At 38.2% G+C, this 27351-nt stretch overlaps 1 protein-coding gene across 1 annotated transcript; it reads right to left on the bottom strand.

Annotated features, from left to right (window-relative positions):
• Window positions 1-6776: 6776 nt before the first annotated feature.
• Window positions 6777-12604, bottom strand: LOC101425010 (apolipoprotein R-like). The gene is made up of 4 exons (XM_004470066.4): window positions 12385-12604; window positions 8863-9027; window positions 7695-7870; window positions 6777-7153 (listed from the first exon to the last, which is right to left on the bottom strand). Exons 1-4 carry the CDS (start codon window positions 12467-12469, stop codon window positions 6989-6991), a joined length of 591 nt encoding a protein of 196 aa, XP_004470123.2. The 5' UTR covers window positions 12470-12604; the 3' UTR covers window positions 6777-6988.
• Window positions 12605-27351: the final 14747 nt, after the last annotated feature.

Here is a 27351-nt window from a genome sequence, read left to right as displayed (position 1 = left end):
TGAGATGAAGCTATTTGGGTCGATGAACTGAGAACCGTGATCCCCAGATTCCCCTAAACCAACATGATCTTTAGATCTGAACCACTTCCCCTAGTTAGGAGGTAGTGCCTCCTTGCATAAACACTCTGCAGAGCAATCAGAGGAAGCAGGTGCCTTATAAGACCATAATTGTCCTCCTCAAGATCTGCCGCCGCCTCCCATCCAGGCATCAAACCAAAATATGCCGTCAAATCTCAGTGTAAACTGTCTGGGGGAAATGCTGGGCCTGTTAGGAGAGGAGGAGAATTGTTTGTAGGAATTGTAACACCTCGACAGCATGTGTCAGCAAGAGTTGAGTTTGGGTGAGTATGTGTAGGAGTAGATCCTAGGGTACTGGAGTAGACTCTAGAACTGCGTAAGGGACAATTTTGTCAGGGCGGGGTCTCAGGGAATACCCTGGAGGTCAGCTCCTGTATGCTACTAGCAACATTTTTGGAATCTTGAGGAAAAGGATAGAGAAGCCAAAACTGTCATGGCAGACTATGTAGAAAATAATCAAAGGCTCAGAATAGTCACAGTAGAATGACTTTTTTAAAAGATTTACTTTATTTTTTCTCCTCACCCCCTCGTTGTTTGAGCTCCCTGTGTCTGTTCATTGTGTGCTTGTCTTCCTTTTAGGAGACACTGGGAATTGAACTCAGGACCTCCCAGGTGGGAAGGAGGCACCCAGTCACTTAAGCCACCTCCACTCCCTGCTTTCTTGTGTCTCTCATTATATGTTCCTCCCTGCGCCACCTGTTGCATCATCTTGCTGCATCCGCTCACTGCACCAGACTGTCGTGTCAGCTTGCTGTCTTGCTCATCTTCACTAGGAGGCACTGGGAACCGAACCTGTGACCTGCCATGTGGTAGGTGGGAGCTCAGTTGCTTGAGCCACATCTGCTTCCCTTGTTTGTGTGTGTGTGTGTGTTTTATCATGGAATAATCTACTGTATAAAACCAAAAGACTCACCAGCTTTTTCAGCAGGACCCTGAAGCTGTACCATTTGCCAGGGCAATTAGGAAATTCAGTGGCTGGGATCAATGGATCAATGTCATTGAGAAGTTTGGCAGTAGCTAACCCTCGTAAGTTATGCATTTATGGCACAAGATGCCGTTACCAACTTGCCTGCCTAGTAGCAATGGGAATAAGAGCCCAGAATAACAGGGCCAGGTGTTTACACTTAACCTTGAGAAGCAGAGTGTTGAAAATTCTGTAGTGGACAGCTGGGTCAGGACTAGCAAAAGTGCCTAGGATGCAAAAGTTAAACAGCCATTCATTCTCAGGGTATCAGAAGTGCTGACCCTATACTTGCATGACCCTAAGAGTGAGTGCCTCCTTACAAGTGAGGCATAAAGGTAGCAAGGTAGGGATGGCAGCCTGAGCAGTAATATAGGAGGAGGACTAATAATATATAGTGTTCCTAGGGGAAAGGATCAGCCAAATTCAGTATTGTTTTATATATACTCAAAAGAGATCAAGAATGAATGATCCACATAGTTAGTGGCAATAGTCTGATCATGTTCTTTCATAATCTGTAACAAGTATTCCACAACGATGTAAGGTTTTGGTGGAAGGGTGATGTCAGATATTCTGCACATTATTCAAGGTTATTTTGTAAGCTCACAACTTCTCTAATTTAAAAAAAAGAAAAAAAAGAATAAATGAGCCAAAGATTGAGGTCAGCCACCCCAAAAGAAAGCCATCATTTCTTGCCCAATTACCTTTTTTTTTCCCTTTATACTTTTCTTGCCAATTCCTTACGAGGAAAGACCACACAATACTACAGCAGATGTACATAATAGAAGTTCTCCAGTTCTTTCCCAAAGGAAAATTTACTGAAGTGATTATACACTGGGATCATTCAAAGCTTGCTTGATACCTGGGAACCTAAAACATCATCATGATCCTGGTTAAAAAAGGAAGTATAAGGATGTAAAAGGAACCCTGATTCAAATTCATCTCATAGTAGTCCACTGGGTCTATGGACCCATCTGATGATCATTCCTGTGGTTTCCAAATGTATAGCAATTGGTAGAACCATCACATTAGTTCCCTGACTTGTGGAAATGAGAGCTACTAAGGTAGGAAAGCCCAAGTAGAAAGCCTGCAGTTAATACAATCTAATGCTGAAACATGAATGCTTTCCCTCCAAGATCAAAGCAAAGATATATACTCTCATTGATGTGGGCTATGGGTGGGAGGCTCTTTGTCTCTTCAGAGATAGCCTAAGCTGTTTGACTTGTGGGTGTGGTAGGTAAGAGGCTGCAGTCCTGCCCTTAGTGACAATGGTAACGACTCCAGTCCCAGGAAACAGTTTAACAATGCAAGGTCTATAAACTTTAAGTATTTAGGGGAATGCAAACCAAATATGCTAAAAGCTTATCTAGAAATGTCTGAAGTCCATGCTAAAAGCTTACCTAAGATGTGAAAGATATATATGCTAATTCAAGCCTATTGAGAACTGAAACAAAGGGACCATTTGGCCTTTCCTCCCTATATAAAAGAAATTTGAAAATCTTGTTCAGGTCTCGGGATTGAAACAGAAAGCTCCGGAGCCTGGCTGGCCGTCAATAAACCATTTTTCCTTCTTAAAATCATTCTTGAGTCCTGGCCTCTCTATACGCAAATAATTGAACCTCTTTCAAATTCTACAACATCATCATTATTATTCAAGAATATACTACAGAGACTAACCAGATCAATAAGCCAAGAAAAAGAAACAGGCATAGAATTTGAAGAGGTACCAAAAAAACTCTTTAATTTCAGGCAACACAATTGTCTACACAGAAAATGCCAAAGAACTTATTTTTAAAATTGCTGCTTGTAATAAAAAGAGAATTTAATAAGGCCACAGGAAACATGGTCAACATACAAAAGTCAATTACATTTTTATATACTAGTGATGGACAATTAGAAATTGAAATTTAAAACCACTACCACTTCAAGGGCATTATGCTGAGTGAAAAAGTCAATCTGAATAGGTCGCACACCTTATGATTCCATTTGTACAACATTCTCAAAATGACAAAATTAGAGAGGTATAGAGAATAGATTAGTGGTTTCTAGGACTTAGGGATAGTAGTGGGGTGAGGAGTGGGTGTTATTATAAAAGTGTAGCACAAGGGACATCTTTGTGGTGATGGAATGGTTCTGCATCTTTTTTTTTTTTTTTTTTTTTTTAGGAGTTACTGGGGAGGGATTAAACGCAGGACCTTGTACATGGAAGCAGGCACTCAACCACTTGAGCTACGTCTGCTCCCCAGTTCTATATATTGATTGCTATGGTAGTCACAAAACTCCACACATGAAAAAATAGTATATGCACATTATATTAATGTCAATATCCTGATTTGATAAAGTACTCTAGTTAACTAAGATGTAACCATTGGGGAAAACTGGGTAAAGGGTAGAAAGGAACTCTTTATACTATCTTTTCAACTTCCTGCAAATCTAGTTATTTCAAAATAAAAAGTTAAAATAAAAAGGACACCAGCTTTATATAGTTCATGACAGCATGCTATATTAGGAAGATATGGATTTTAGAATTAGATAGCGCCCAAATCAGAAATGCAGTTTCTGCAAAAATAAAAATGGATATGCAAACATCCCTCCTCCAGGAGGGTGGAGGACGTTGTCATCTATAATAGGAGAAGATACATGAATGTGTAGATATAAATGTAATAAAAGATGTAAGATATGTATGTATGCTGAAAACTTGAAAATAATTGATGAGAGAAATCAAAGAACTTTAAAATGGAGCGGTATATCATGTTTATGGGTTGGAAGATTGAATATTATTAAGATGACAATTCTCCCTCAAATTGACCTATAGTTTCAAAACATCCCAATCCAAATTCTAGTAGATGATTTTGCAGAAATTGACAAGCCGGGACCTAGAATTGTTGTAGAATTTGAGAGAGGTTCAATTATGTGCGTATAGAGAGGCCAGGACTCAGGAATGATTTCGAGAAGGAAAAATGGTTTCTTGATGGCCAGCTGGACTCGGGAGCTTTCTGTTTGAATCCCGAGCCTGGAATGAGATTTTTGGGTCCTTTTTATACAGAGAGGAAAGGCCAAATGGTCCCTTTGTTTCAGTTCTCAATAGGTTTAAATTAGCATATCTTTCTTCCACATCTTAGGTAAGCTTTTAGCATGGACCACAGGCATTCTAGATAAGCTTTTAGCATATTTGGTTTGCATTTCCCCTGAATACTTAAAGTTTATAGACCTTGCATTGTTAAACTGTTTCCTGGGACTGGAGTCCTTGCCATGGTCACCAAGGGCAGGACTGCAGCCTTATCACCCCACACCCACAAGTCACAGATAGTTTAGGTTATCTCTGAAGAGACAAAGAGCCTCCCACCCATAGCCCACATCAGAATAACAAAACATTTTTGCAAAAAAGTAACATGGTTGAAGGGCTCACACTTCCTGATTTCAAGAGTAACTCTAAAGCTACAGTAATCAAGACACTGAATTGTTGACCTAGGTATAGGCATATAGTTCAATGGAAAATATGTAGAGCTCAGAAATAGACCAACCGTATATGGTTAATTGATTGTCAAAAAATTCTCCAAGGTAATTCATTTGAGAAAGGATAGTCTTTTCAACAAATGTTGCCAGAACAATTGTACATTCTTTTGCAAAATATGAACATTTTCTCTTACTTTGCACAATATGTGAACATTTACTCAAGGTAAATCAGAGAAAATGTAAAACCAGCCTTTTGGGAACCATTAGACTAAGAGAGATACTGTTTGTTCATTCCTCTATGTAGTCCAAGATTTATCTTTGTTATAAAATTAGCTGTCCAATACCTACATGCATAGACCTCAGTAGCTGAATTATTTTCAAATGCATCAATCCTGACTTATATTTTAGGATAGCACCTCAGTTTTTATAGAGGGAGGATATATTTGGCCTTTTTAAGAACTCTTCAGTTGAGCTTGAAGGCATTAGCCTTCATATTATTCACTGTTCCTCATAAAATAACCCCTTCAATAAATTTATTTTCTATTTTCATAACAGAAAAAAACATCTTCTATAGAATTTATATGTTTCTTATTATAAAACCATGTAATTATTTGGTCTTTCATATTCCAATTTAGTTTGACTGAAAAAAATAGTCACAATTACTATATAAATTTAAATTTTAGTAAATGTTCTTCTACCTCTTACATGACTTTGATTTCCATTTTTATTTTAGCAATTCTAAGTTATGCATATCTATTATAATTTTTTTAATTTTTTATTTTATTTTTTATTTATTTCTCTCCCTACCCGCCCAGTTGTCTGTTGTCTGAATCCATTTGCTGCACGTTCTTCTTTGTCTGCTTCTGCTGTTGTCAGCAGCATGGGAATCTATGTCTCTTTTTGTTGCGTTACCTTGCTGTGTCAGTTCTCTGTGTGTGCGGCATATTCTTGGGCAGGCTGAACTTTCTTTCACGCTGGGCGGCTGTCCTTCGGAGTGCACTCCTTGTGCGTGGGGCTCCCCTACGAGGGGACACCCCTGCATGGCACGGCATTCCTTGCGCACAACAGCACTGAGCAAGGGCCAGTTCCACACGGGTCGAGGAGGCCCTGGGTTTGAATCCTGGACCTCCCATGTGGTAGATGGATGCCCTAACCACTAGGCCAAGTCCGCTCTCCTATCTATTATAAATCAATTCTAAAATTCTTTGGGCAGTGAGACATAAAAATGTTCTAAGAAAACTCATTCAGGAAGAAAATTTTAATTATATAAATATGCATCATCTGTTATTATACTCAGTATTCACAGTGACTAATAATTCATCATGTCTTTAAACCTAAAAATATCGTTATCAGAAAGTTGATGATTTGCTAAAAATGACTATTCCTAGATCATAGGAATATTAGGAAAACCATATTCCTTTCTGAACCTTAACTTTCCTCATTACAAAATGAGAATGAGAATGAACTATATTTAAATACTGGTAATTGCTCCCTATTCTTTCATTTTGATAATACCAATGATTTGAGCATTGAGAGCAGACTTTGGACAAAGTGAAATCCTACTTCACACCATTGTCTTCTCAAAATAGGTTTGGGGAAATTAAACAAAAAAGACCATACTCCAAATATAGTTCTGTATACATAGGAGAGATGATATGTACAGAAGCACTGAGCTAGGAATGAGAAAGTGATTTTGGAGGTAGCAAGAGTTGGAGGAAATGGTGATTGGAAGGACTATAGTTTCCAAAGAGCAATGGTGATTGACACTGGGATTCTCCTGACGGGTGGGGTAGTTGTTCAAGTCATTTTATTTTAAATATTAAGGAAAATGGTGGCCAAAGCAGAGGGAAGACTTGGGAAGGTCCAGGTAGCTGACTAATCGGTTTCAACGTATCAGTCTTTCAGAGTTCTTTCTCGGGTTGAGAAGTATAGATCAGGCACAAGTATCAATACCCTTTATGTAAAGAAAAAGTTGAGCTGTGGCATTAGGAAGGTAGAGGCAATGTGCTTGGGAGTTCAGGGGGAAGACTTTACTCAAATGCGTAGAATGAATAAGGCTTTAGAGGAGTGTTGACATTTAATCTGAATCCTAAAGGACTTGAGTAATTTGGACACGTGCAGCTATGGAGCAAAGGCATTCCAGGAGAAGATAATGGTGTGAGCCCAGTGTGTATTTCAGTGGCCTATAGAGTAACGGCAAAGTATTAACTACATGTAGTGGGTTTGGTTTGGACCCTCATTTCATGCGTTCCTAAATAAGCACAGAAACAAAATATTTTTTTGATATGGCAATGTTTTAATTGGAAAAAAAAAGCTGCAGATTACATATGGAAAAGCAAAAACATGAGCCCCCAGAGTGTCCTCAATAATGCCACAACCTCAAAAGCACTAAACTTTAGCAAATTCTCCTATCCAGATAGTTTTTACTATGAATTATGGTGGCAAAGGAAGAGTAAAATGCTGAACTGTACTTTTCTGGATTGGAAAAATTAGTTACGGCTCCTGGAATGCCTTTTCCTTGTTTCTCTCTAGTTCCAGTACATCAATCTCCAAAGACAGCTTATACACCTCCAGGGCCAACTTCACATCCTGAGAGCCTGGGAGACACTGCATGAGGTGTTTTCCTGCCAGCACCTGCTCACAGCCTGCAAGGATTTTCTAAAAGAGATATAAGCAGTGAGTGTGGTTGAGAATCTTATCCCCAAACCATGGCACTGTGACACTCTAGGAGGTGCATCACTGAGAATGGCAGGACTAGGGTCAGGACCACCCCCAGAACTGGTGGCTGAGCAGGAAAAAGCAGAAAATACTGCTGACCCATCACAGTCTTCCCCAGAGGGCTGAGGTCAGTTCTGAGGCAGCTTCCCAGAAGGTCCACAACAGCAGCAATTTCTGCTGGCCACCCAGAAATAGAGGGACTGTGCATCCTATAGTCCAGTCTATACCTCATGGTCAGGACTTTCCCCAAGGGGCTCAGTGTTTTCTGTTCTACACCGAGAGCAGGGAAACTTGCCACTCCTAACTCACCAGAGTGTTCGCAGGCAGAAAGAGAGATTTCCTGTAAGTGGCATTTAAGAACTCAGAATGAATCCTGATCAATCAGATCATGCTGGAGATGGTTAGAATAGTGCTTTGGGGGTGCCACCATTTGCCATGTGTGATAGATAGGACAGGAACTTCCTTGAATTTTGCGACTTACCCGCTCACACTTGGGCACTTCTGGATACCAAGTTCTGTTTTCTAAGCAAGTGATTCTTTCAGAGCCAACCACACCATAACCAGTATTGCACTGGACAGTGACAGTTTCAGGTTCAATATAATGAATCTTATACACAGACAGCTTTCCATTGGCAATCTCTGGTGTCCGACACAGAGCTGTAATGGAAACACCAACTTAAGCAATGTGTAATTCTAAGAAAAAAATATATGATAGGTTATGGTAATGAGAGTGAACTATATTTAAATACTGGTAATTGCTCTCTATTCTTTCATTTTGATAATACCAATGATTTGAGCATTGAGAGCAGACTTTGGACAAAGCATTTATGTTATTATCTCATTAAATCTCACAACAGTGCTACAAAGTGAGTACTGTTATTATTCCAGTTTTATCTAGGAGAATACTGAGACACAGAGAAGGTAAGCAAGTTGTTTAAAGAAAATTTTAAATAGCATGTTAATAACATTATAGAATACAAAATCCAGATCTCAGTTACAAAACAATCATCCTTCACAGTCTCCATCTTTGCAAGATACTAGATAGGAATTTTCCATCATTCTTGCCTCATTATCCTCCTGTGTTCAGTGGAGACAATGGTAGCAAATAATTCCTGGAGTTGTTGTTAGTAAAGTGCTATTAAAATTGCATTCCTGTAAAATCCAACCCAGTTTTTACTTATCCTGTCACCACAGCAGGCTGACAAACTAGAAGTCCCCCAACTCATGGGTAGGAAGTTCCCTGCACAAGGATCTGATGGAAACGCCTGTCATTTCATGGTATTTGGAATTAGCCATGAGAACCCCATTCATGCTAAAGCAAGTTCCCGTTAAAGTTTGCTACTGACCCACAGGTAGTCTCAGATAAAATACACAGCTGCTAGAATATTTCTGGAAATAGACACGAGAAAGTAGGAATAGGAGCTGCCTTCAGCGGGCTGAATTTTATGGGAAAGAAGTGGGGTGAGATTCACATTTCTGTATGTCCTTTGTTCTTTTTACTTTGGGTACCATGTGCATATATTAATTACTTTAAATAAATTAAAATAAAAAGTGTTTGCATACTGACTTGGCAAAGAAGAAACTTTGCTCACGGTCCTATCATGATAGTCCTACCCTTGGCCGAGGACTGAAAAGGGAGCTGGAGTTACCTTTACATTGAGGGGCTGCAGGTGACCAGACTGAATCACTGCAGGAGATTTTCTCCTCTCCAACCAGAGTGTATCCACTATCACATTCATACTTGTACTCAGTAGAGAAGATGCTAAAAAGTTTTGTGTAACGTCCATGGTCAATTTTAGGAGGAAACTGGCAACCTTGATGGTACAAGATACAAGTGAGAGAGGATGAGCTTGTAGGAAATATAAAATAACACATACCAGAATTTGAATGATTTGTTGGAGGCTCCATTTGGTCATCTCCTTCCTGTGCTCTCAGGATCACTTGGCTAAACCTAAGCACTTGTGCTGCTTTCCTATAGGCTGAGGAACTGTAGAAAGGCTTGAGTTGAAATAAAAGACCTTGGGTTTTGTTTTGTTTTTTTGAAAGTTCACTAACTTTATATGCTTTAGTTACCATTTTGAAATGAAGACTGGCTTCAGCTACCAAGTCACATTGTACTGGGGGACACTGAATCGATTGCAGGCTAAAGGCAGAGGATGCATCTATTAGAAATATAAAAAACTTTAAATAAATCTACCATCTCTGAGTCACCACCCCATAATCAAAATGGTCCATCCACCCCCACCAGCAATATACTTACTGCTTTTAAAGTATTTTAAAGGAGCTCATAGGAAGAGTAAAATATGTTGACCTGCAGGTTGAAATTATAAACATGGCATGATGTTGAGTACCTTTCTGAACACTCTTGGGGTTCACAAACACTCTGCGAGCCCTGGGAATGTCACACAGACCAAATGCAATGACTCATGATGACTGAGGAGGTTGTTGTTATGGCGGGAGGAGTGGGGGAAGGGGGGTGGGGGTATATGGGGACCTCATATTTTTTTAATGTAACATTAAAAAAATAAAGACAAAAAAAGTTTTAAAACAATATTCACACAATGGGTGTATAAAAGACCATCCACTGGCCATTTGCTGGATCCTGTATCCTCATGTATCACTTCTTTCTTACATGAAACCTCTTCTGTAGGCAAATTAATCCAAGTAGCCATTCAGTCCCCAAACATGCCATGCACATCTCAGGTCTGTACCTGCCCTCATGTCATCTCTCCTACCTCCATTCTTCCTTCTCCACCTGCTGGTCATGTCCTGCTTTCTCTGTGAAGGCTTCACTGATTGTTCCAGCAAACAGTCATCAGTTATTTCTCTGAGCTCCTAAACTACTTATTAGGAATAGATTATAGATCACAACCAACTACTATTGAGCTCTAACTCTAAGATAGACACTAAGTCAGGCCCATTGTAGGTATTATCTCACCCAATCATCACTATGACTCTAAACGATGTATATTGTCATCTTTCCTACCTTTTATGCAAGAAAGCAGACCCTTGGAGAGGTTAAGTGTTTTGCTCCAAATGAGGCAGCTACAAAGTGGTAGAGGTCTCTTTTGCTCAAAAGTCCATAATTTCTAAGACTTCAGTCTACAGTCTTGAGCAATAACTTAGCAACTAACTCAAGCTATCTATATTTACTGTTGTTGTTGTTTTCATCTGGAGTCAAGTGTGTTTGTGTCTCCAGTATCCAGCTCTTGGCATTGCAGTTCTAAAGTTGATGTTTATGTATAAGTTTAGAGCTCACAAGTAGAATTTTCTAAGCCACAGATCATTAGAAAATGGCATTTGTGCATTAACACAAAAAATATTTTTTGACTTGATCCCTGAAAGGCTGTTTAACAGACAGTGAGGCACATTCTTGCACTAGAGTAGGGAAGATATGACACAATCACATGAAGAGCAAAACCACAATATCAGTTAGTTTATGAGAAAGTGTTCAAAGATGAGGGAAGCCAGCAAGGAGGCCAGAGAAAAGGAGAGAGAGAACAAAGGGAAAGAAGGCTTTGGTAGCATTTCCTCGAGGAGACTGCGAGCGTATTTTGAGCTTGAATAATATTTACTTAGGTGAATGAGATGTGGGCAGGCATTTCATGTTCAACTGGTGGTTTGAGAGGTAGCAGAAAGTTGTTATTGAAGGGAGAAAAATGAAGCAAGCTCAGAAAGGCAACTGAGACAAACTGGGCAGATTTTAAATGGCAGGTTAAGGAATAGGGACAAAAGGTAAGGTGGGAATTTGAAGAAATGGATTAGGAGGGGATAAATACAAAGAAACCTGAAGGAATCATTGACAAGTGTCTGTGACCTGGTGGATTTAGTCTACCTTCACTGCCTCAGAAAGGAAGAGGAGACCCAGAAGGTCAAGGGAATGGTATGCAGGGAGGACAGTGGGCGTTTGGGGTCCAGTAGGGCTTTGGAATAACCACAAATTAGGCATTTCAATATCCAAGAAAGCAGAAACGTCCCGGGTACGTGAATTCTTTTAACTAACCTTACAATAGACATTATTTGGATATAAAAACACTTTGAAAGTAAAATACTTTTATGCCCTCCTTAGAAAAGCAACTCTGAAATCACCCTGTGATAGTACAAAAATTCATAAAGTCTGAACAGCATGGGAACATTCAGAGGGTCCTAGAAATTAATCTTGACAAATTCTCTCAATGCTCTTGCCAGAATCATAAAGCGGCATTTTAGGGCTCTATGTGCCATCTACTTGGCATGTAATCCTTGTATTATCTGAATTAAGAAAATATCTACTATCACATGAATATGCAACATTGTTCCCATAAAAATAAACACATTTATTGATGAAACCTCTTTTCTGTTCAGTGATTTTGTCATTCTAGGAAAAATGATCTACTTTAAATGTTCTGTTAGGTAGAGGGGATATGCATATATTTTTAAAAATTTGTTCTTAGACATTCTTTTAAATCATAGTGGCAGCTAAATAAGGAATATTACTTTTTATTGGTATATTGCCATTTATATGCTAAAACCAGGATTTATTACTCACATCTGCATTTATAACTTCACTACCACAGTGGATTCTGCAGGTACTTCTAAATCCTTTCAGTGCATGGTGGTTAGGGAAAATTGTCTTAAAATTCCTTGCATTTAAGTAGAGTTTTTAGGGTTGCCAATGTGGGTCAGTGATTAAGCACCTGCTTTCCATATGTGAGGTCCCAGGTTTAATCCCCAGCCCCAGTACCTCAAAAAAATAAAAATAAAATAATGTTTTTAGCTTATACAGTGCTTCACATTCATTATTTATAATAATATAAAATTTTATTTTCATATATATGAATATAATATAAAATTTTTCTTCGTTGCTCATTAATACAACAGAAAAATAACCTCATAGAAGAATTAATTTTTAAGAATTTAGAAGTATCTATTTAAGCATAATAAATTAATATAAAAACTAAACTGTTTTTTGCTCCTCTAGGATTTAAAATATTTTGCTGTTTCAAGCAACAATGGCCTATATCCCAAAGAGCTAAAACAGTTTAGGTAGGTTGTTAATAATATAATTCACTGTTCTCCTCCAAAATTGCACTGAATTATTGCCGTTTGATTAGTAGCTAACTCTTAATCAGGAATTCTTCTCTGTCCCTTGCTTTAAACTGTCCCCACTTCCCCATAACCACTGCACTCACCAAACAGGCCTGGCAGGCTCAGCAATGTAGCCAGGACCCCAAAGAGGCTCAGCGCTGGGAACGTGCTCTGCAGCTTGAGGGGCATGGTGCAGTCTCGGAGATACGGCTCTGAGCTCAGCGCTCTCAGACACCCGGAATCAGGCTGAAGTGGAGGCACTAAGAAACTGGCAGATTGATGCCTGCAGCAAGGAACTGAGCTGTGGCAAGGCCACAGGCTCTAAGTCACTACATGGGAGGGGTGGAGTCAAGGCATAGACTCGGTGCTGGACAAGAGCCCTGATAGGGGCAATGCCATCAAGCTCCAAGTCTTGGCAAGAATGCTATGGGCTTGATATGAGAGCACTCTGGAGTTCGGTGGGTATTTACAATCATAACTAAGACTTTCCCACTGTTCTGAAGTTTGAACTGTGCTCCCTTGTCTGCATGCCTACCTCATTTCTCTATGAGTAATCAAGAAAATCCAGGAAAATGGCAGAGTCTGCGTGGCAGGTTCTTCAGGGTTCATAGTGTGATGCTGATGCATGTTCTATGCCATCTCCCATACACGTTGAGTCTCCAGTCATTAGTATGAATTGCCAAAAGGAGGGAAAGACAAAAAATTCTCTAAAATTAAATTCTCATTCTAAACATGCCAAGGCCTGGTTGCAATAAAGACACAAGTCTATAGTGTGAGAAGACTCAAGAATACAGACCAAACAACCACTATTCCTATATTTACGTGGCAAATGCCTGGTTTTCTTGATGACACCAAATGAATTAACTTTGGAGTTACCCTAGTTGGAGAGTAAAAGGAAATTTCTTAAAATGGTGTTTATAGCACAGTAAAGCATGCATGGAAAATTAAGTGAAGAGAATGAGGCATTATACATGGGGAAAGGGTCTTGACAATTTTAATAATTTCTGAACGGGGCTAGGTCTGAGTAAAGGACCTTCCAACCCAGCATTATATCTCTGAAAAAAATGACTAAAATAGAAGTGGTAGAAAGGTGTGTTTATTAGCCCCAAGACTTCGTTTCATAACAACTATCTGGGCCTTACACCTGGATTATTTTAGTTTCTGCAAAGGGGACAGGCAAAGTTGCCATCCTGGATTTCATGTTTTGTCCTTTGGGTATTTGCTGTAGATATTTGTTGCTTAAAGATACGTAAATATCCACCTGTACAGGACAGTGAGCACTGGAAAATGTCTGAAAATGACCTTCACCACTCAGCTAAGCTGCAATGAGTAATGATAGGAATTCATAACCAAAGTGCTTAGCCCTCAAAAATAAAGAGGAACATTTAGCAGAAATAAATGGGTGGAGTTTTCTGTAATACTGATGACAGCATAATTAAATTTCAACACTATTAAATAGAAAAGAAAACAAGTAAATCTTTAGGACCTAGGGCTAAGTAAAGAGTTCGTAGACTAGACACCAAAAAAGAAAAATTAATTAATTGAACTTCATCAAAATAAGAAACTTTTGTTTGTGCAAGGTCCCTAAGGAGATGAAAATACAATCTACAAATCAGGAGAAAATATTTTTGCAAACATATCCAACAAAGGACCAGTATCTTAAATAGGTGAAGGACTCTCAAAACTCAACAGTAAAAATCAAATAATCCAATTAGAAAATGAACAGAAGTCAGAACAGATACTTCACCAAAAAGGTTGTAAAAATGGCAAATAGGCACATGAAAAGATGTTCAATGTCATTAACCATTAGGGAAATGCAAATTCAAACCACAATGAGATATAATGGCACAATTATCAGTTTGGCTAAAACTGAAAATGGGGACAACACCAAATGCTGGCATGGATGCAGAGACATTGGATCACTCACATATTACTGGAGGGAATGTAAAATGAAACCGCCACTCTGGGAAACAGTTACCAGTTTCTTAAAAAATTGAATGTGCAACTATTATATGATCCATGAATTGTACTCATGGGCATTTGTCCCAAAAAAACAAAACTATGTTCATACAAAATCTGTACATACATGTTTATAGCAGTGTTATTCATAATAGCCCCAAATGGAACAACCCAAGTGTCAACCTGTGAATGGTTAAACAAACAGAGGTACATCCATACCATGGAATACTACTCAGCAAAAAAGGGAACGAACTACTCATATACACAACTTGACTAGACGTCAAAGGAATTATGCTAAGTGAAAAAAGTCAATCTCAAAATGTTATACACCGTATGATTCCATTTATCAAGCATTCTTCAAATGACAAAATTATAGGCATGGAGAGGGGAAGAAGGGGTTGAAAAGACAGTACAAGGGATCCTTGTGATGGAAATATTCTGTATCTTCACTGTAGTGGTTACACAAGTCTACAAATATGCTAAAATTGCTTGAACTAAACACACGCACACACATACACACACACACACAAGTGAGTGTAAAATGGTACAACCTGAACAGCATTCATGGATTGCATCAATGTAAATTTCCTGGTTGTGATACTGTAGTAATCTTGCAAAATGTTGCCCCTGGGGGAAACTGGGGGAAATGCTATACCTAATCAGCCTGTATTATTTCTTACGACTGCATATGAATCTACAATTACTTCAAAATAAAAGGTAAAAACAAACAACAACAAAAAACAACCTCAGGAAGGTTTTATTTTCATCTCTCAAAAGGGAAAATTTTCAAAAGTTTGATAAAATAGCCAGTTTAGAGATGGTGGATAAATAATTATTTATTTCATAAAAATTTACAAAGCACAAGAAGGATAATTTGGCAGTATTTACCAACATTTCACCTGTATCTTCTCTCTGACCTGCAATTCTACTTCTGGGGATTCATCCTACAGACATAATTAAATATATACAAAAGGACATGTGTAGAAGATTATGTATCAGGACAATTGTGTATAATGGCACAAGATCAGAAACACATAAGGGTCCATCAATGGGTATCATTAAGTAAACTATGATAAGCTATGATACACACGTTGGGAAACTATGCAGCTGTAAACACACACACACTCATATGCACATACACAAAATGAGGAAACTCTCAGTCCATGGATATCAAAATGTCCCAGGGCATATTGTTAAGTGAACAAAATAAAAACAAGGTGCAAAACATCATATATAGTCAGCTATTACCCCGTGTAATAAAGGGGTCAAGTAATAATAAAAGTATTATTATACTTGTGTATATACAAGTAAACACAAAAAGGATAAATTGAAGCCTAGTCAAAGTTGTTTCCTGTCAGAAGGCAGGGAAGGATGGGGCCAATGCGGTGGAATAGAAATGAGAATTCTTGATGTGTACATTTTTACATTATTTTTATTTTTGAAACATGAATAGTTCTGTTGTTAAACCAAAGAGAAAATCTGTGTTAACTTCCATTTCTTCATTGGTTAAATCTGCTGGGTTTCTCCATTATTTTTCTGAAAGGAAAATTAAAATAACCATTAGTAGTTCCAATTACTCCCAAGATACAGCATTATAAAACTGCCTAGTCGATTCACTTTAACTCCTGCTTCCAGATAAACCCAGAAATTCTTTTTCAACACTTATGTCTGCTCTTGACTCATTGAATTTGTTTTGATAAATAATAAATGTTAACATTTTTCTGACACATTTTAAGAAGAGAAAAACCTGTGCCTCGATTTGTTTGCTCACTTAGATCACTTTTATAATAAAGACTGTGGTATATTGACCAGGTACCACATAATGCATGCTCCCCAAAATGTATGCCTTTGGTCATAAGAGACAGAGAGAAAAAAGAAATCGAGTCTAGACTCTTACTGTTGGAAAAAACATCTGACTGTAATTCCACCCGACTTCTTCTAAATACAACTAGTATTGGTGGAGTTACTTTTGAAAGTTACTTTGATCAAAGATTTTCACTTTTATTAAGGAATTCATTAAATTCCTAGGAGAACTTTCCAAAAAGGGCAAAGGACCATTGAGAAAAATCTATGTTGCTATTTATTGGTACTGAAGCCACTATAGTGCCATAAGCTTCTAGCATTGCAAGTGCCTGACTTGAACTGACCTACTAGTACAGCCAGGGCAGTTTTGAGGTCTGTTTGATACAATTCATTTATTGGAACAGCAAATGTTAAATTAAGTGGGTGGGGGGCACATTTACCTTCACACCAAAATGACAAGAAGCCCCCAAAATTATAGCTTGTGTAAATCATCTCAGTGTTTCAGTGGTAAGATTTTTTAGAGCAGGGAGCATACTTTTCTTTTTCATCACAATTCCTATTCTCTTCTGCTGTTCAACCAAAATAGTGAGCAATACATGTTCTTGGTTAATATAATGATGACAACAATGTGAAGGGGCAGAAAATTCCCTCCCCTGCATATGTAATAAAGTGAACTGAATCTCATCATTCTATGAGATTCCCCACATCTTCCTACTCAGAATATAGGCATCTATGCCATGCCATATAGCCCTACCTTCTAGCTTTAGCAGAAACATAATTTATTAATAATAACATTACATAAGATTAGTAGCCAATTCAGGAGACAGGGATGAGAAGGATACATTTCATTTATTCCCTTTGTACTTTTTGGATTTTGAACCATATGAATATTTTGCCTATTTGAAAATAAATGGAAAGTTGTTTTTAAAGCATCACAAGGTGGAGAATGTACTAAACCCTTGAAAAATAAAATCTTACACCTGCCTCCCTGGAAAAAATTAAATAAAGGAGTAAGGTACCTTTCAGGAGTCCCAACATAATTATACACATCATCTCTACAAACTGAATAACCACACAGGCAGTGAAAACTCTTCATGGTTGGCTGGCAATAATAAGGATTTATTCCAAGGCATGACTGGCTTAAAGTTCAACTGTCTGGAGAGTCATTAGGAAATTCTAGAAAAAAACACCAAGAGTGTCTATAAAACAGCCTTTTTGTGGGGTTGTTGCAAATTTCCCTTTATTCCAGGGAATACAAGTCAAATATTCCCTAGGATGTTAAAGATGGATGCCTTTAGACATCTCTTAGAACAAGCTGTATTTATGACCTCAGATGTACGGTGCCAATCTGGCCTTGTGTCTCCATTATTCACCACACATAGCAGCCTTCAGAGGAGAGACTATGGTCATTTAGAAGAGAACTGGATCACAGACTTTCCACAACCTAGAGAAGGGCCAGTTTTCCTTTTCTATCTAGGGTTCCATTTGGAGGTCTTGTGGGGTACATGGCTTCATGTTTCTTTGACATTTTTCACCTGAAAGAAATCAATGTAATAGTCATTGAATTCCTATTTTTCATAAATCACTAGGATAAATCATATGGGAACAATATCTTCTAGGAGATTAGAGTCTAGAGTAAAAGAAAAGACAGGAGCACAAAGAGTTACAACAAATACAGCTTATGTTATCTACTTTAGGAGCATATTCAGGTGATCAGCTTATCCCAGGTGGAGAAATGGAGTGGGTTTACAGAGGAGACTGCATCTGAGGTACATATTATTATAAAATATGGAATTATGGGTACAGGGCATTTTAAGCCAAAAATAAAAATAAAAACTGAGCAAAACACCGCAGTATAAAGATAAAGGTTATTTCTTGTAAACAGCAATTGGTACTTCAATTTATTTGGAAAATAAGGAATGTGAGATAAGATGGTACTGAAAGATAGAGGAGCAGACTTAGAACTAGGTTTGATTGGGTTTTCAGTGCCAAAATCAGGACCTAGGAAGTAGGGAACATTTGATTTGTTTTTTTTCTTGGAGTGGCATGATTACTGTGCTTTCAGATGATCATTTTGGCAGATATGTGCAAGATAGATTGATGCAAGCAGAAAGAAAAGACTGGGAGGTTGGTTAAGAAGAGTAGTGCAATTGCCCAGGAGAACTGCACAGATGACGTGAACAAGGACAAAATGAAGCAACTAGAACAAAAAATCTGAAATAAAGAATATGTCCCCCAGCAATAGGCTAAATAAATTATGATATATTAATGGAATGGGATATAATCAGTAATCACAATGGAGAAACAACAGTATAGTCTACAACAAGAATAAACTTCACAAATATAAGGTTGTGTGAAAGAATCCAGGCATGAAAGAGTAGCACTTGATGATCCCCATCATATAAAATTCAAAACAGGTAAAGCTCTTCTGTGGTGTTAGACCTGAGAAGAGTTTTCCCTTTGGGGAAGAGGGTAACTGGAAGCGAACCCAAGGAATGTTTACGGGGTGCTGGTCAAGTTCTGTTATTTCTCGACTGGGGTTGTGGTTACGTGGATGAGTCTGCATGTTACATTATTCATCAACATTTTGGTTTTGTGTGCTCTTCTGTAATTTGTGTTACAATTCTATAATATTTATTAAAACAAAACAAAAAAGTACCATCTTTAGATTTTCTTTGGAAAATACCAAGGCATGGTAGCAGTGATACATTCTATGGTAATAAATTGTGCAACTATTTACACTTTTTAAATGTTTGCTAGAGATTTCCATGAATGTCTATATTTCAAAGTATTTCCATGCCTGTATTAATTATTTAAACTAAATAAGCAAATGAACATATTTAGTGTTGCCTCTGGTTGGGTAGAAGCTATGCTGTGAGTTTTTTCATGGTTGTTCTGTTTGGCAATGAGCCATAAGTGCACCTGAAGTGGAGGTGTCCAGCAAGAAGAACTACGGGAGATTTTAGCCTTTCCAACCAGAATATACTTTCATTGCATTTATACTTTTCTTCAGAAAGGAATGATAAAAAGGAACTCACGTCTTTATGATAGCCATGGGCAATGCTAGGGCATGCACTATAGAACCGTACGGTGAATAAGGAAAGGGATATAAAGTGAATTCACCTTGTTGCCCTCAGCATAAACCAGCAAAACACCAACACTTGTGCTATGTATCCCCATTAGTTCCATTCAGGAGAAAGACCTGTATTAAATGAAAGTCTTTCAATGCGAGGGTTTCTTCCCATTTTTTAAGATCTGCTCGAGGACGTTTTTGGTATGAAACATGGATTCACTCACAAAAAGCCAATTTGAGCTATAATTATACTCAGTGTCCATAAGGCTAAATAAAAAGAACTTTAATAAGTCCATTTTTAAAATGCAAAACAGCAACAGAAAAATAGATAAGAGACTTGAACGAGCATTTTACAGAGTGTATCCAAGACTTAACTCTTTTCTTTAGAATTCCCATGGGCAATTCAGGGAGGTTGATGGCAACCTTGGACAGTGAGAAAAGGCACTTACAGTATTCCTTTGACATATTCCAGAATTAGAACAATTTGTAGTAGTAGGTTTTTTCCTCCCCATTCAGCGCCAAAGCTAAGCTCAACTCAGTCATGTGACACTTGCCTAGATGACCCTCTAGTTGGGCTAAGAACCTGGAAGAATGAACTAAAGGAACCTAAGATCTATACAGCTTTACACTGCTCAGACGCTTTGGAGCATCATGGAATGTGGAAGTATGAATTCATCTACTGAGCATTATATTGAACTAGAACCATTCTCAATAGTAATCAAGCTAAATAAAAAGAATCCCTGCAAATAATTTTTAAAACAATACAGTAGAAAAATGAGTAAGACATTTGAATATGCCTTTCACAATAAAAGAGATGGAAAATGCCAAGAAATGTGAAAGAGAGTTCCTCCTCACTGGTCATCAGAGAAATGCACACACCCACCAAAATGGTTAACATTAAAATTGCCCAAGCATTGGCTAGGATGTTGAGGCATGGAACTCTCCTACACTAGCAGAGAATAATTGGTATAACTATTTTGAAAATTTATCTACAAAAGTTGAATATATGCACATTCTATGTCCTGCATGCACATCAAAAGGTATGTATAAGATTATTCATAGGTGCATACTAGCCAAAAAATAAGACAACATGTAAGTCTGTTTTAAGTAATGGATAAATTGTAGCTTCTTCACACAATGGAATTATATATAGTAATGATAATGAGTTAACAACATAAAGTCCAAGCAAAACAAGATCACTTAGGGTCCTGGAAATCCACTATAATTTTCTCAATGTCTTGCTTACCGAGCCCCCAACCAGCATTGTAGACCCATTTGCCATCTTCTTAGCCATGTAGCACTAGTAATAAGAAGATAGCCCTTACAAAATGAATGAAACATAGTTTTCCTCGAAAACACATAAGTATTAATGAAATACATTTTCTCTAATTTCCAATTCTGCCATCTACTGGTTGTGGTGTTGGGAAACACATACCTAAGTGGAAAAAAAAGAAACACTAATCATTAATTAAATCATCATGAGGTTACTTTTATGGATATAGTTCTTATTTCTACCTTATAGAAAAATTACTTCTCACTCTTCTCCCATGTCACCACAAAAGAAAGCAGGTATTGCCTGAACAAACATATGAATGAAAGAGAATTTTAGAAGTGAAAGCAGTGTGGTAATACTTAGGGAGGGGTGAGCTCAGAAAATACTGTGTACTTGTCCTTAAGGAATTCACAATCCAGTAGAATTTTGACAAATCCTATAATAACACATTTAACAAATCTTATAATAATGCAATTAAAGTGGTTTTGGAATTCAGGAAGGAAGCAGTACCCAGATGGATTAGGTAATGGAGTCAGGGAATTAAATCTGAAGGATGAGGAAAATATCAAATAGAGAAAATGGAAAGGAGGGTGATAGCATAGTCTGAGCAAGGGCTAGGAGGCAGAAAACCATAAGATTACTTCAGTGATCAATTTGTACATTGGATATGATCTGAACATGTATTGAAGAGAATGAGGTTAGAGAAGCAGATTAAGAATGAATTTAATAGAGTACACTACATTTTAATATACTCAAAAGCAACATGTAATCATTGAAGAATATTTTTTAGGGTAAAACAGACATATGCTTGAGCTATGGGTTGTATAGTTGATGTGCATAACAATGAAAGTCATAATTCCATTAACAAGTTTTTTTTTTGTGACAACATCTTTTATTTTTTAACAAGTTATTTTAATGTTCCAGATTTTATAAAATGAGGATTCTACAAATAGAATTGAAAGAAATATATCCTTGAATATTTTAAACTTATAAAATAATTTTTTACTTAATAGAGTACCTGCTAAGTGCCAGGCACAAGACCTACAATGTAAACAGACCTCATAAAACTTCAATTCAAATGGAGAAGACAGAAATAAATAATGCATGATGTCACATAAGTAATGATAAGTGCTATGAAGAAAAAATACATAGCAAAGTAGAGAGTGATGGATGGGAAAAAGGTGGAGGGTGTGACAGTATCAGAGAAGTCCTTCGTGAAGAAGGGATAATTAAGAAGAGAAATGAATAAAGAGAAGGTGAAAAGCATGCAGACAGAGTTGGCAGGAAAGCTTTTCAGGAAGAGGTAAGGACAAGTACAAAAGACTGGAGATAGGAACAAAATCATTTGTTTAAAGTATGGCCATATCAAAGATGAGTGAGCAGAGCCACAGCAAGCTCTCTGGGTGTGTTGATTCTGAATGTGTTGGAAATCCACTGGCAGTTTTGAGTGGAAGAGTGATATTATCTAATGCACATGCTAAAACAATCACTCCAACTGCCGTATGGAGAATAGACTCAGGTGGGGATTGGAGGGACTAAATATTCCTCATTTGTGGGTGCTCAAGATCTTTAGTCTCTCACTCTCAGAAGTAGACACATCTCTGAATATGGGTTTGCCTTTTCTGCCTGTCAGACTTCTGCCAGTAACTAATTAAATGCCTCATTTATGGTCATAGTAGGTCACTCAATATTGCCTCTAACCCAGTAATCCACGTGGCAGTGAAAGAAGGAAGTCAGTGACTGATGGCGCCTTGGATTGATTCACTGATGTTAGCATTCACCCATGTCAAGTAAAGTGGATGGCATTTTGCTCACTTACTAAGGCAGCTGGAAGACAATGCTTCTCGCTGTGTCACAGCAAGAGGTTTGGTCATAGAGGTTATAATATGTGCTCTGAATCAATGACCAGTAGAAGATGTTATTTTTTTCAACAGCCAGAAGACTTGGTTCCAGGAGTCAAGAGGGGTGAAGTGAAGGAGATACCTAGTAACCCAGCTGCAAAATTTATGTTTTCTGTCTTTGCAAATCTGAACTCTGCTGATACCATAAAAGAGAATTTTTCTCTCCAGATGAAAACAGTAGTTCCACTGAATCAGAATCTGGAATGCCATCTATCAAGACTATCTAATTTTTGCCAAAACAGAGACAATTTTGAGACTAAGAAGAGGTGCTTAATAAATTATGCTGGTACAATAAACATAAGTTGGGACTGTCTCAGGCAAACTGGTCATTGCAATTGTGACCACTTTGGACTCTCCTCTAGCCATAGGGAAAGAGGCAGAAAGAAAATTACTATATTGTCTGGAATGATTGATCTTGACAAACAAAGGGAAGTAGAGTTGCTGCTATACATTGGTAGAAAGGAGGAGTTGAAATCTTCTGGGTGCCTCTTAATAACGCCATATCCAGTGAAAAAATTAACTGGGTGATTACAACAATCTCAATCAGGTAGGATCACCAAGGCTCAGATCCCTCAAATATGAGGGTTTCAATTCCTCCCAAGTAAATAACTCCAAACAGCTGAAGAGGTATTTGAGGGCATAGGGACTATGAAATGTGTAATGTCTACCATGACCTTGGACCAGCTGAGGAATTAAGGACTATAGCACTGAGCCATATTGTGCTACACACCAAATCAGAACATAGACGTAAATATCTCTTAGTTTACAAGTACTCTTGCAGGTTTTAGATTCAAGAACATAAGTCTATCAATTAAACTCTGAGACCAAATTTGTTACTAGGAATTAAAGCATGATACCTATTATCATTAAAGATTTGTTTACTCAAAGGTTGACCATAACAAAAATGTCATGATTCTCTTAGAATTATTCTCTCGCTGTGGTCACAGTCAGTATGCATTTGTTGATGAGATTTCCATTATTTTGATCTTTAGAACAAAACTGCAAAGGAAGGAATTCCCAGTATTTTCCATCATGGTCTCACTTTCTCATTTCTTTCATTATCTACTCTTCTGGCACTTCCTCCTCCATAACTCTGAATCTAGACAGTCTTTGAGGACTTGCTTTTATCTATTGATTTTCTGTTTTTAAATCAGCCTTGGGGTATACTCTAACTGTCCAAAAGAGTAATAGACATTTTGGATGTAGAAGCTTTCCTTCAGCTTTTAGATGAAAAGTGGAAATAATTAGAGGGGAAAATGTTTAATTTTTTTAATATTGTTTTTAAAATCACCATCATATCAAACACTATTAATGTAATGGGTAACAAAAAGCTATTAGAAATAGTTAAAATAGAACAAATGAGTGAATGTCTTTAACAAAAAAGACTCCTTTACAAACCAATATCAAATAAAAATATGAGCAAAGAACATGAACAGGTAAGTTAAAAAAGAAGAAATGCTCAGTAAGCGTGTCATGGGACAGTTTCCCTGGGAAGTAGAGTCTAGGATGGAGGTTCGCACGCAGGTGTTTTCCTGAGGCGTCTTCTCAGCAATAATACCTGTAAAGGAATGAGGGAGGCAGGAATGGACAGCGGGAAAAGCTGAGCCGTAAACAGTTGCGTCCAAGGCCTCAGCAGACCCACAGAGCTAAAACTGGGTGCCCTTCAGATGCCCAAGACTGAGTCAGGAGCTGGACCTTTGTACCACTGCATCAGTGTATATAGGCTGCCCCAGACTGATATTGCATTCTCAGGGGAGGCTGGTACGCAAAATTGCCTTGTGCTCATTAGAAATGCAGATGCCCAGGCCCCATTCTCTGATCAGCCTTAGTAAGGCCCAAGGATCTGAGTTATTTTTAAGAATACCACCGGTGATTCTCAGGCATAGGAATTTTGGAAAGCTCTTGTACAACAAATACTACTCATTCATTTCTCTATATCTTCCAGGGTCTATCTTGGTTTTGAATGAGGACTTATTAGCTTTGTGCCTATATATCAACAGCTTCACTCCTTGCAAAAGCATTTATTTTAACCAATGCAGCTATTATAAAAGGCTGATGTATCTGGCTATTTGAATAATAGCTCAGCAATTGGTAATAATTCATTATGTTAGTCACTGTTTCTTATAAAATAATCCATGAGATAAATCCTTTTTCAATTTTAATAAGAACAAGCAAAGGTCTTCTTTCAGAACTACTGTATTTATTTTTATTAAGCAATGGAAATTATATAATCATTTTATTTCTCTTTTTTCCTTAACTGAACACAAACTGAACCAAAATTACTATATAAATCTAAATTTTAATAAATTTGTTTCTGCTCTCTGGCACTTCCTTTTCCATAGGTCTAACTAAGCAATCCTTGTGTGGTTTTGATTTTAGCTAATTTAAGTTATACATGCTGCACCAGTTGTTGATGTACTGCCGCTCGGCTCCAAATTCACCTTTTATTACCTGACTTGTGCTAATGGACAATATTTCTTCAATCATCTGTCCTTTACAATAAGCACGATGTTACGCTTTCTCAGTAGAAGGCGCTAGAAGATGCTGCGGGAAGAAAGGACTCCCCGCCGTGTTCTGCTCCAGGTAGGTTGGCAGCGTGGCTATGAGGACACCCAGTGGGCTCCGCCTCAGCCCTGAGGGCAGAACGCACAGTCCCTTGGCCACCGTGCATCACCTTCCTGTGGTCCTTCTGGTAGGGAACCGCGCCTTCAGCCTCTTGCTCCACCAGTGCCCCCACTCCCTCTGCAAGCCCACACCTAGCTACCAGCTGGAGCTCTCCTGCATCCCACCGATGTCGTGGAGGCCTGCCACCAAGGCCCTGGTCCTGCACCTGCTCCCCATCTACAGATCACCTCCCAGATACCACGCGTTCCAGCGCAGGCCCACGCAGGCAGGCAGTAGTGGAGCTTGTCTACCCACTGCGGACTTCCTGGGGCGAGGGGTGGGGGTGGGGTTTGCGTTCTGCTTGCCCAGTGATCACAGACCAGCCGCCTTCCAGTAAACTAGTGAACCTCTCTGCCGTCTAGGAGATTGTGACTTCACCTTCTCCAATCAATTCTAAACCTCGGCCTCGGGAAGAGGGCCTGCTTTATAGCCTGTCCTTCCCTGAGTACTCTCCCTCAGCCCTGGGGTTCCATCCAGAGTTTTCTTATATTCTGTAATTACTCTTTTATCAGAGTTTCAATAATTCTTTATAATAAACTCCCCCTGTTTATTCATTATGTGGTTCCTATCTCCTGACTGGACCCAGACTGATGCACATATGTTTTCGTATATACTAAGACTAGATATAATCTAAAACTTGTAATACTCAAACTTCTAATTGATGTTAAGCTAGATGACATACAAAGTTTCTAAGAATAATTTTTGTGGGAATAAAATTTTAGAAAGTACATAAATTCATTCAGAGTGTATGAATATTTTGAATAAATAACAATTCAACATGTTTTAAAATTTGCACCTAGAGTCAATATCAGTATCAGAAAGTCAAGTATCAGGAAGTCAGTTAAAATTGGTTGGAATATAAAACTAGGAACTGCAATTCCTGGATTCTGGGGAATTTTAGAAAATAGCACTTCCTTTTTTAGCTTTCCTAACTTCAAAATGATATCACAATCAATATAGTCTCCCGTTAGTTAGAATTTTTCATGGTGAAATCTCTAGTTTACCCATTTTCCTTCCTATGGCTATTAAACCCAGAATAGAAATGTCAGTTCGTTTTAATTTGTTTTCTTGTGGTCAGAGAATGATATTTGACTGCAGGCATTTTGTAGTTAACCTTTGTTAGGCTGAACTAAACCTTAATCCCAAATTAACATTTAATATACATTCTTCACTCATGGTATAATTATTCAGCACCTACTGTTGGTAAACCTTGAGGGAAATACAAAGATAAACTTGTCATAGCAGCAGGGAGAACATTAAGCCTAAAACAAGGAGATAAATGAAACAGTTCTACCTTCTAAGGATGGGAGCAATCATTTCAGAAAACAATATAAATACTCTCAATGTTGCAAAAATAAAGGTAATGTTGTGGTGAAAATTATCTTAGAAGCAGAAAGAGAAACAGAGTTCAATGAGGATACAAAAGCAGTGGTTTCCTCATCTACAGGGTAGAAATTGAATTGCACATAAACAGGCAGGAGTCCTTCCCCTCCTCCACTTGGAATGGTCAAGAGACAGGATAACTAACTGTGATGGTTAACTTCATGTGTCTACTTGGCTCGGTTATGGTGTCCAATTGTTTAGTCAAGCAAACACTGGCCTGATTGCTGCTGAGAGGGTATTTCATAAATGGATTTAAATTATTAGTCATAAGATTGCATCTATGGTTGACTACATCTACAATTAACAAAGGAAACTGCCTTCAGCAATGGGAGTGTTTCCTCATCCAATCATTTGAAAGCCTTAAAATGAGAACTGAGGATATCAGCTGTCTGAAAAAATAATTTTTTTTCCTACTTCAGTCAGCCAGCTTCTTCTGGGGAATTCAACATTACCTTCATTGGAGTTCCCAACTTGTAGCTTCTGGAGAATAAAACTTCACCTTTATTGAGTCTCCAACTTGCAGTTCATCCTAGAGAATTCTGACTTTCCAATCCCCACAGTCACATGAACCAATTCCTATAATAAATCTCTTAATATCCTGTCAGTTCTAACATAACTGACTAATATAACACCCCAAACCAGAGTGGCTCAAACTAGGTAAATGTTTGCTTCTCTTTCATGGAGCAAGCCAAACGTATAAGAGCATCACTTAGGATGGTTGACAAGAATTGTGCCTATTACGGGCAACCAGAGAACAGGTGCCTCCCTCCTTCTTGCTCCAGCCTCTGGGGTGCTCTCCTCAGCAAGGCAGAGCTGACTTAACAGCACCCTGTCAGCCTATCAGCCTATAGCTAGGGGAAAGAGGAAGTGGAGAGCAAGTGACTTCCTTTTGAAGAAAGTGATCAGGAAGTTGCAAATATTAGGAGGTTCCTCCAAGGGAAATTCTAGCCAAGCAGTCATGTGCCCTGCTAATATTTAAAAGGGTGGAGATGGTTCTCTTATTTAAAATAAAAAG

Source organism: Dasypus novemcinctus, chromosome 13 (assembly GCF_030445035.2).
Source record: "Dasypus novemcinctus isolate mDasNov1 chromosome 13, mDasNov1.1.hap2, whole genome shotgun sequence".
NCBI lineage: Eukaryota > Metazoa > Chordata > Mammalia > Cingulata > Dasypodidae > Dasypus > Dasypus novemcinctus.
The sequence above is the reverse complement of the archived record's forward strand: the minus strand, read 5'-3'. Positions and strand labels throughout refer to the sequence as shown.

What these genes read in the sequence shown, in the direction of transcription:
- LOC101425010 (XM_004470066.4), bottom strand. Translation starts at nt 12,469, where the DNA reads ATGCCCCTCAAGCTGCAGAGCACGTTCCCAGCGCTGAGCCTCTTTGGG. An exon ending in GAGCCTGCCAGGCCTGTTTG is followed by an intron (nt 9,028 to 12,384) that starts GTGAGTGCAGTG and finishes TGTACCATCAAG; the next exon opens with GTTGCCAGTTTCCTCCTAAA. An exon ending in AAGTGCCCAAGTGTGAGCGG is followed by an intron (nt 7,154 to 7,694) that starts GTAAGTCGCAAA and finishes TATCTCTTTTAG; the next exon opens with AAAATCCTTGCAGGCTGTGA.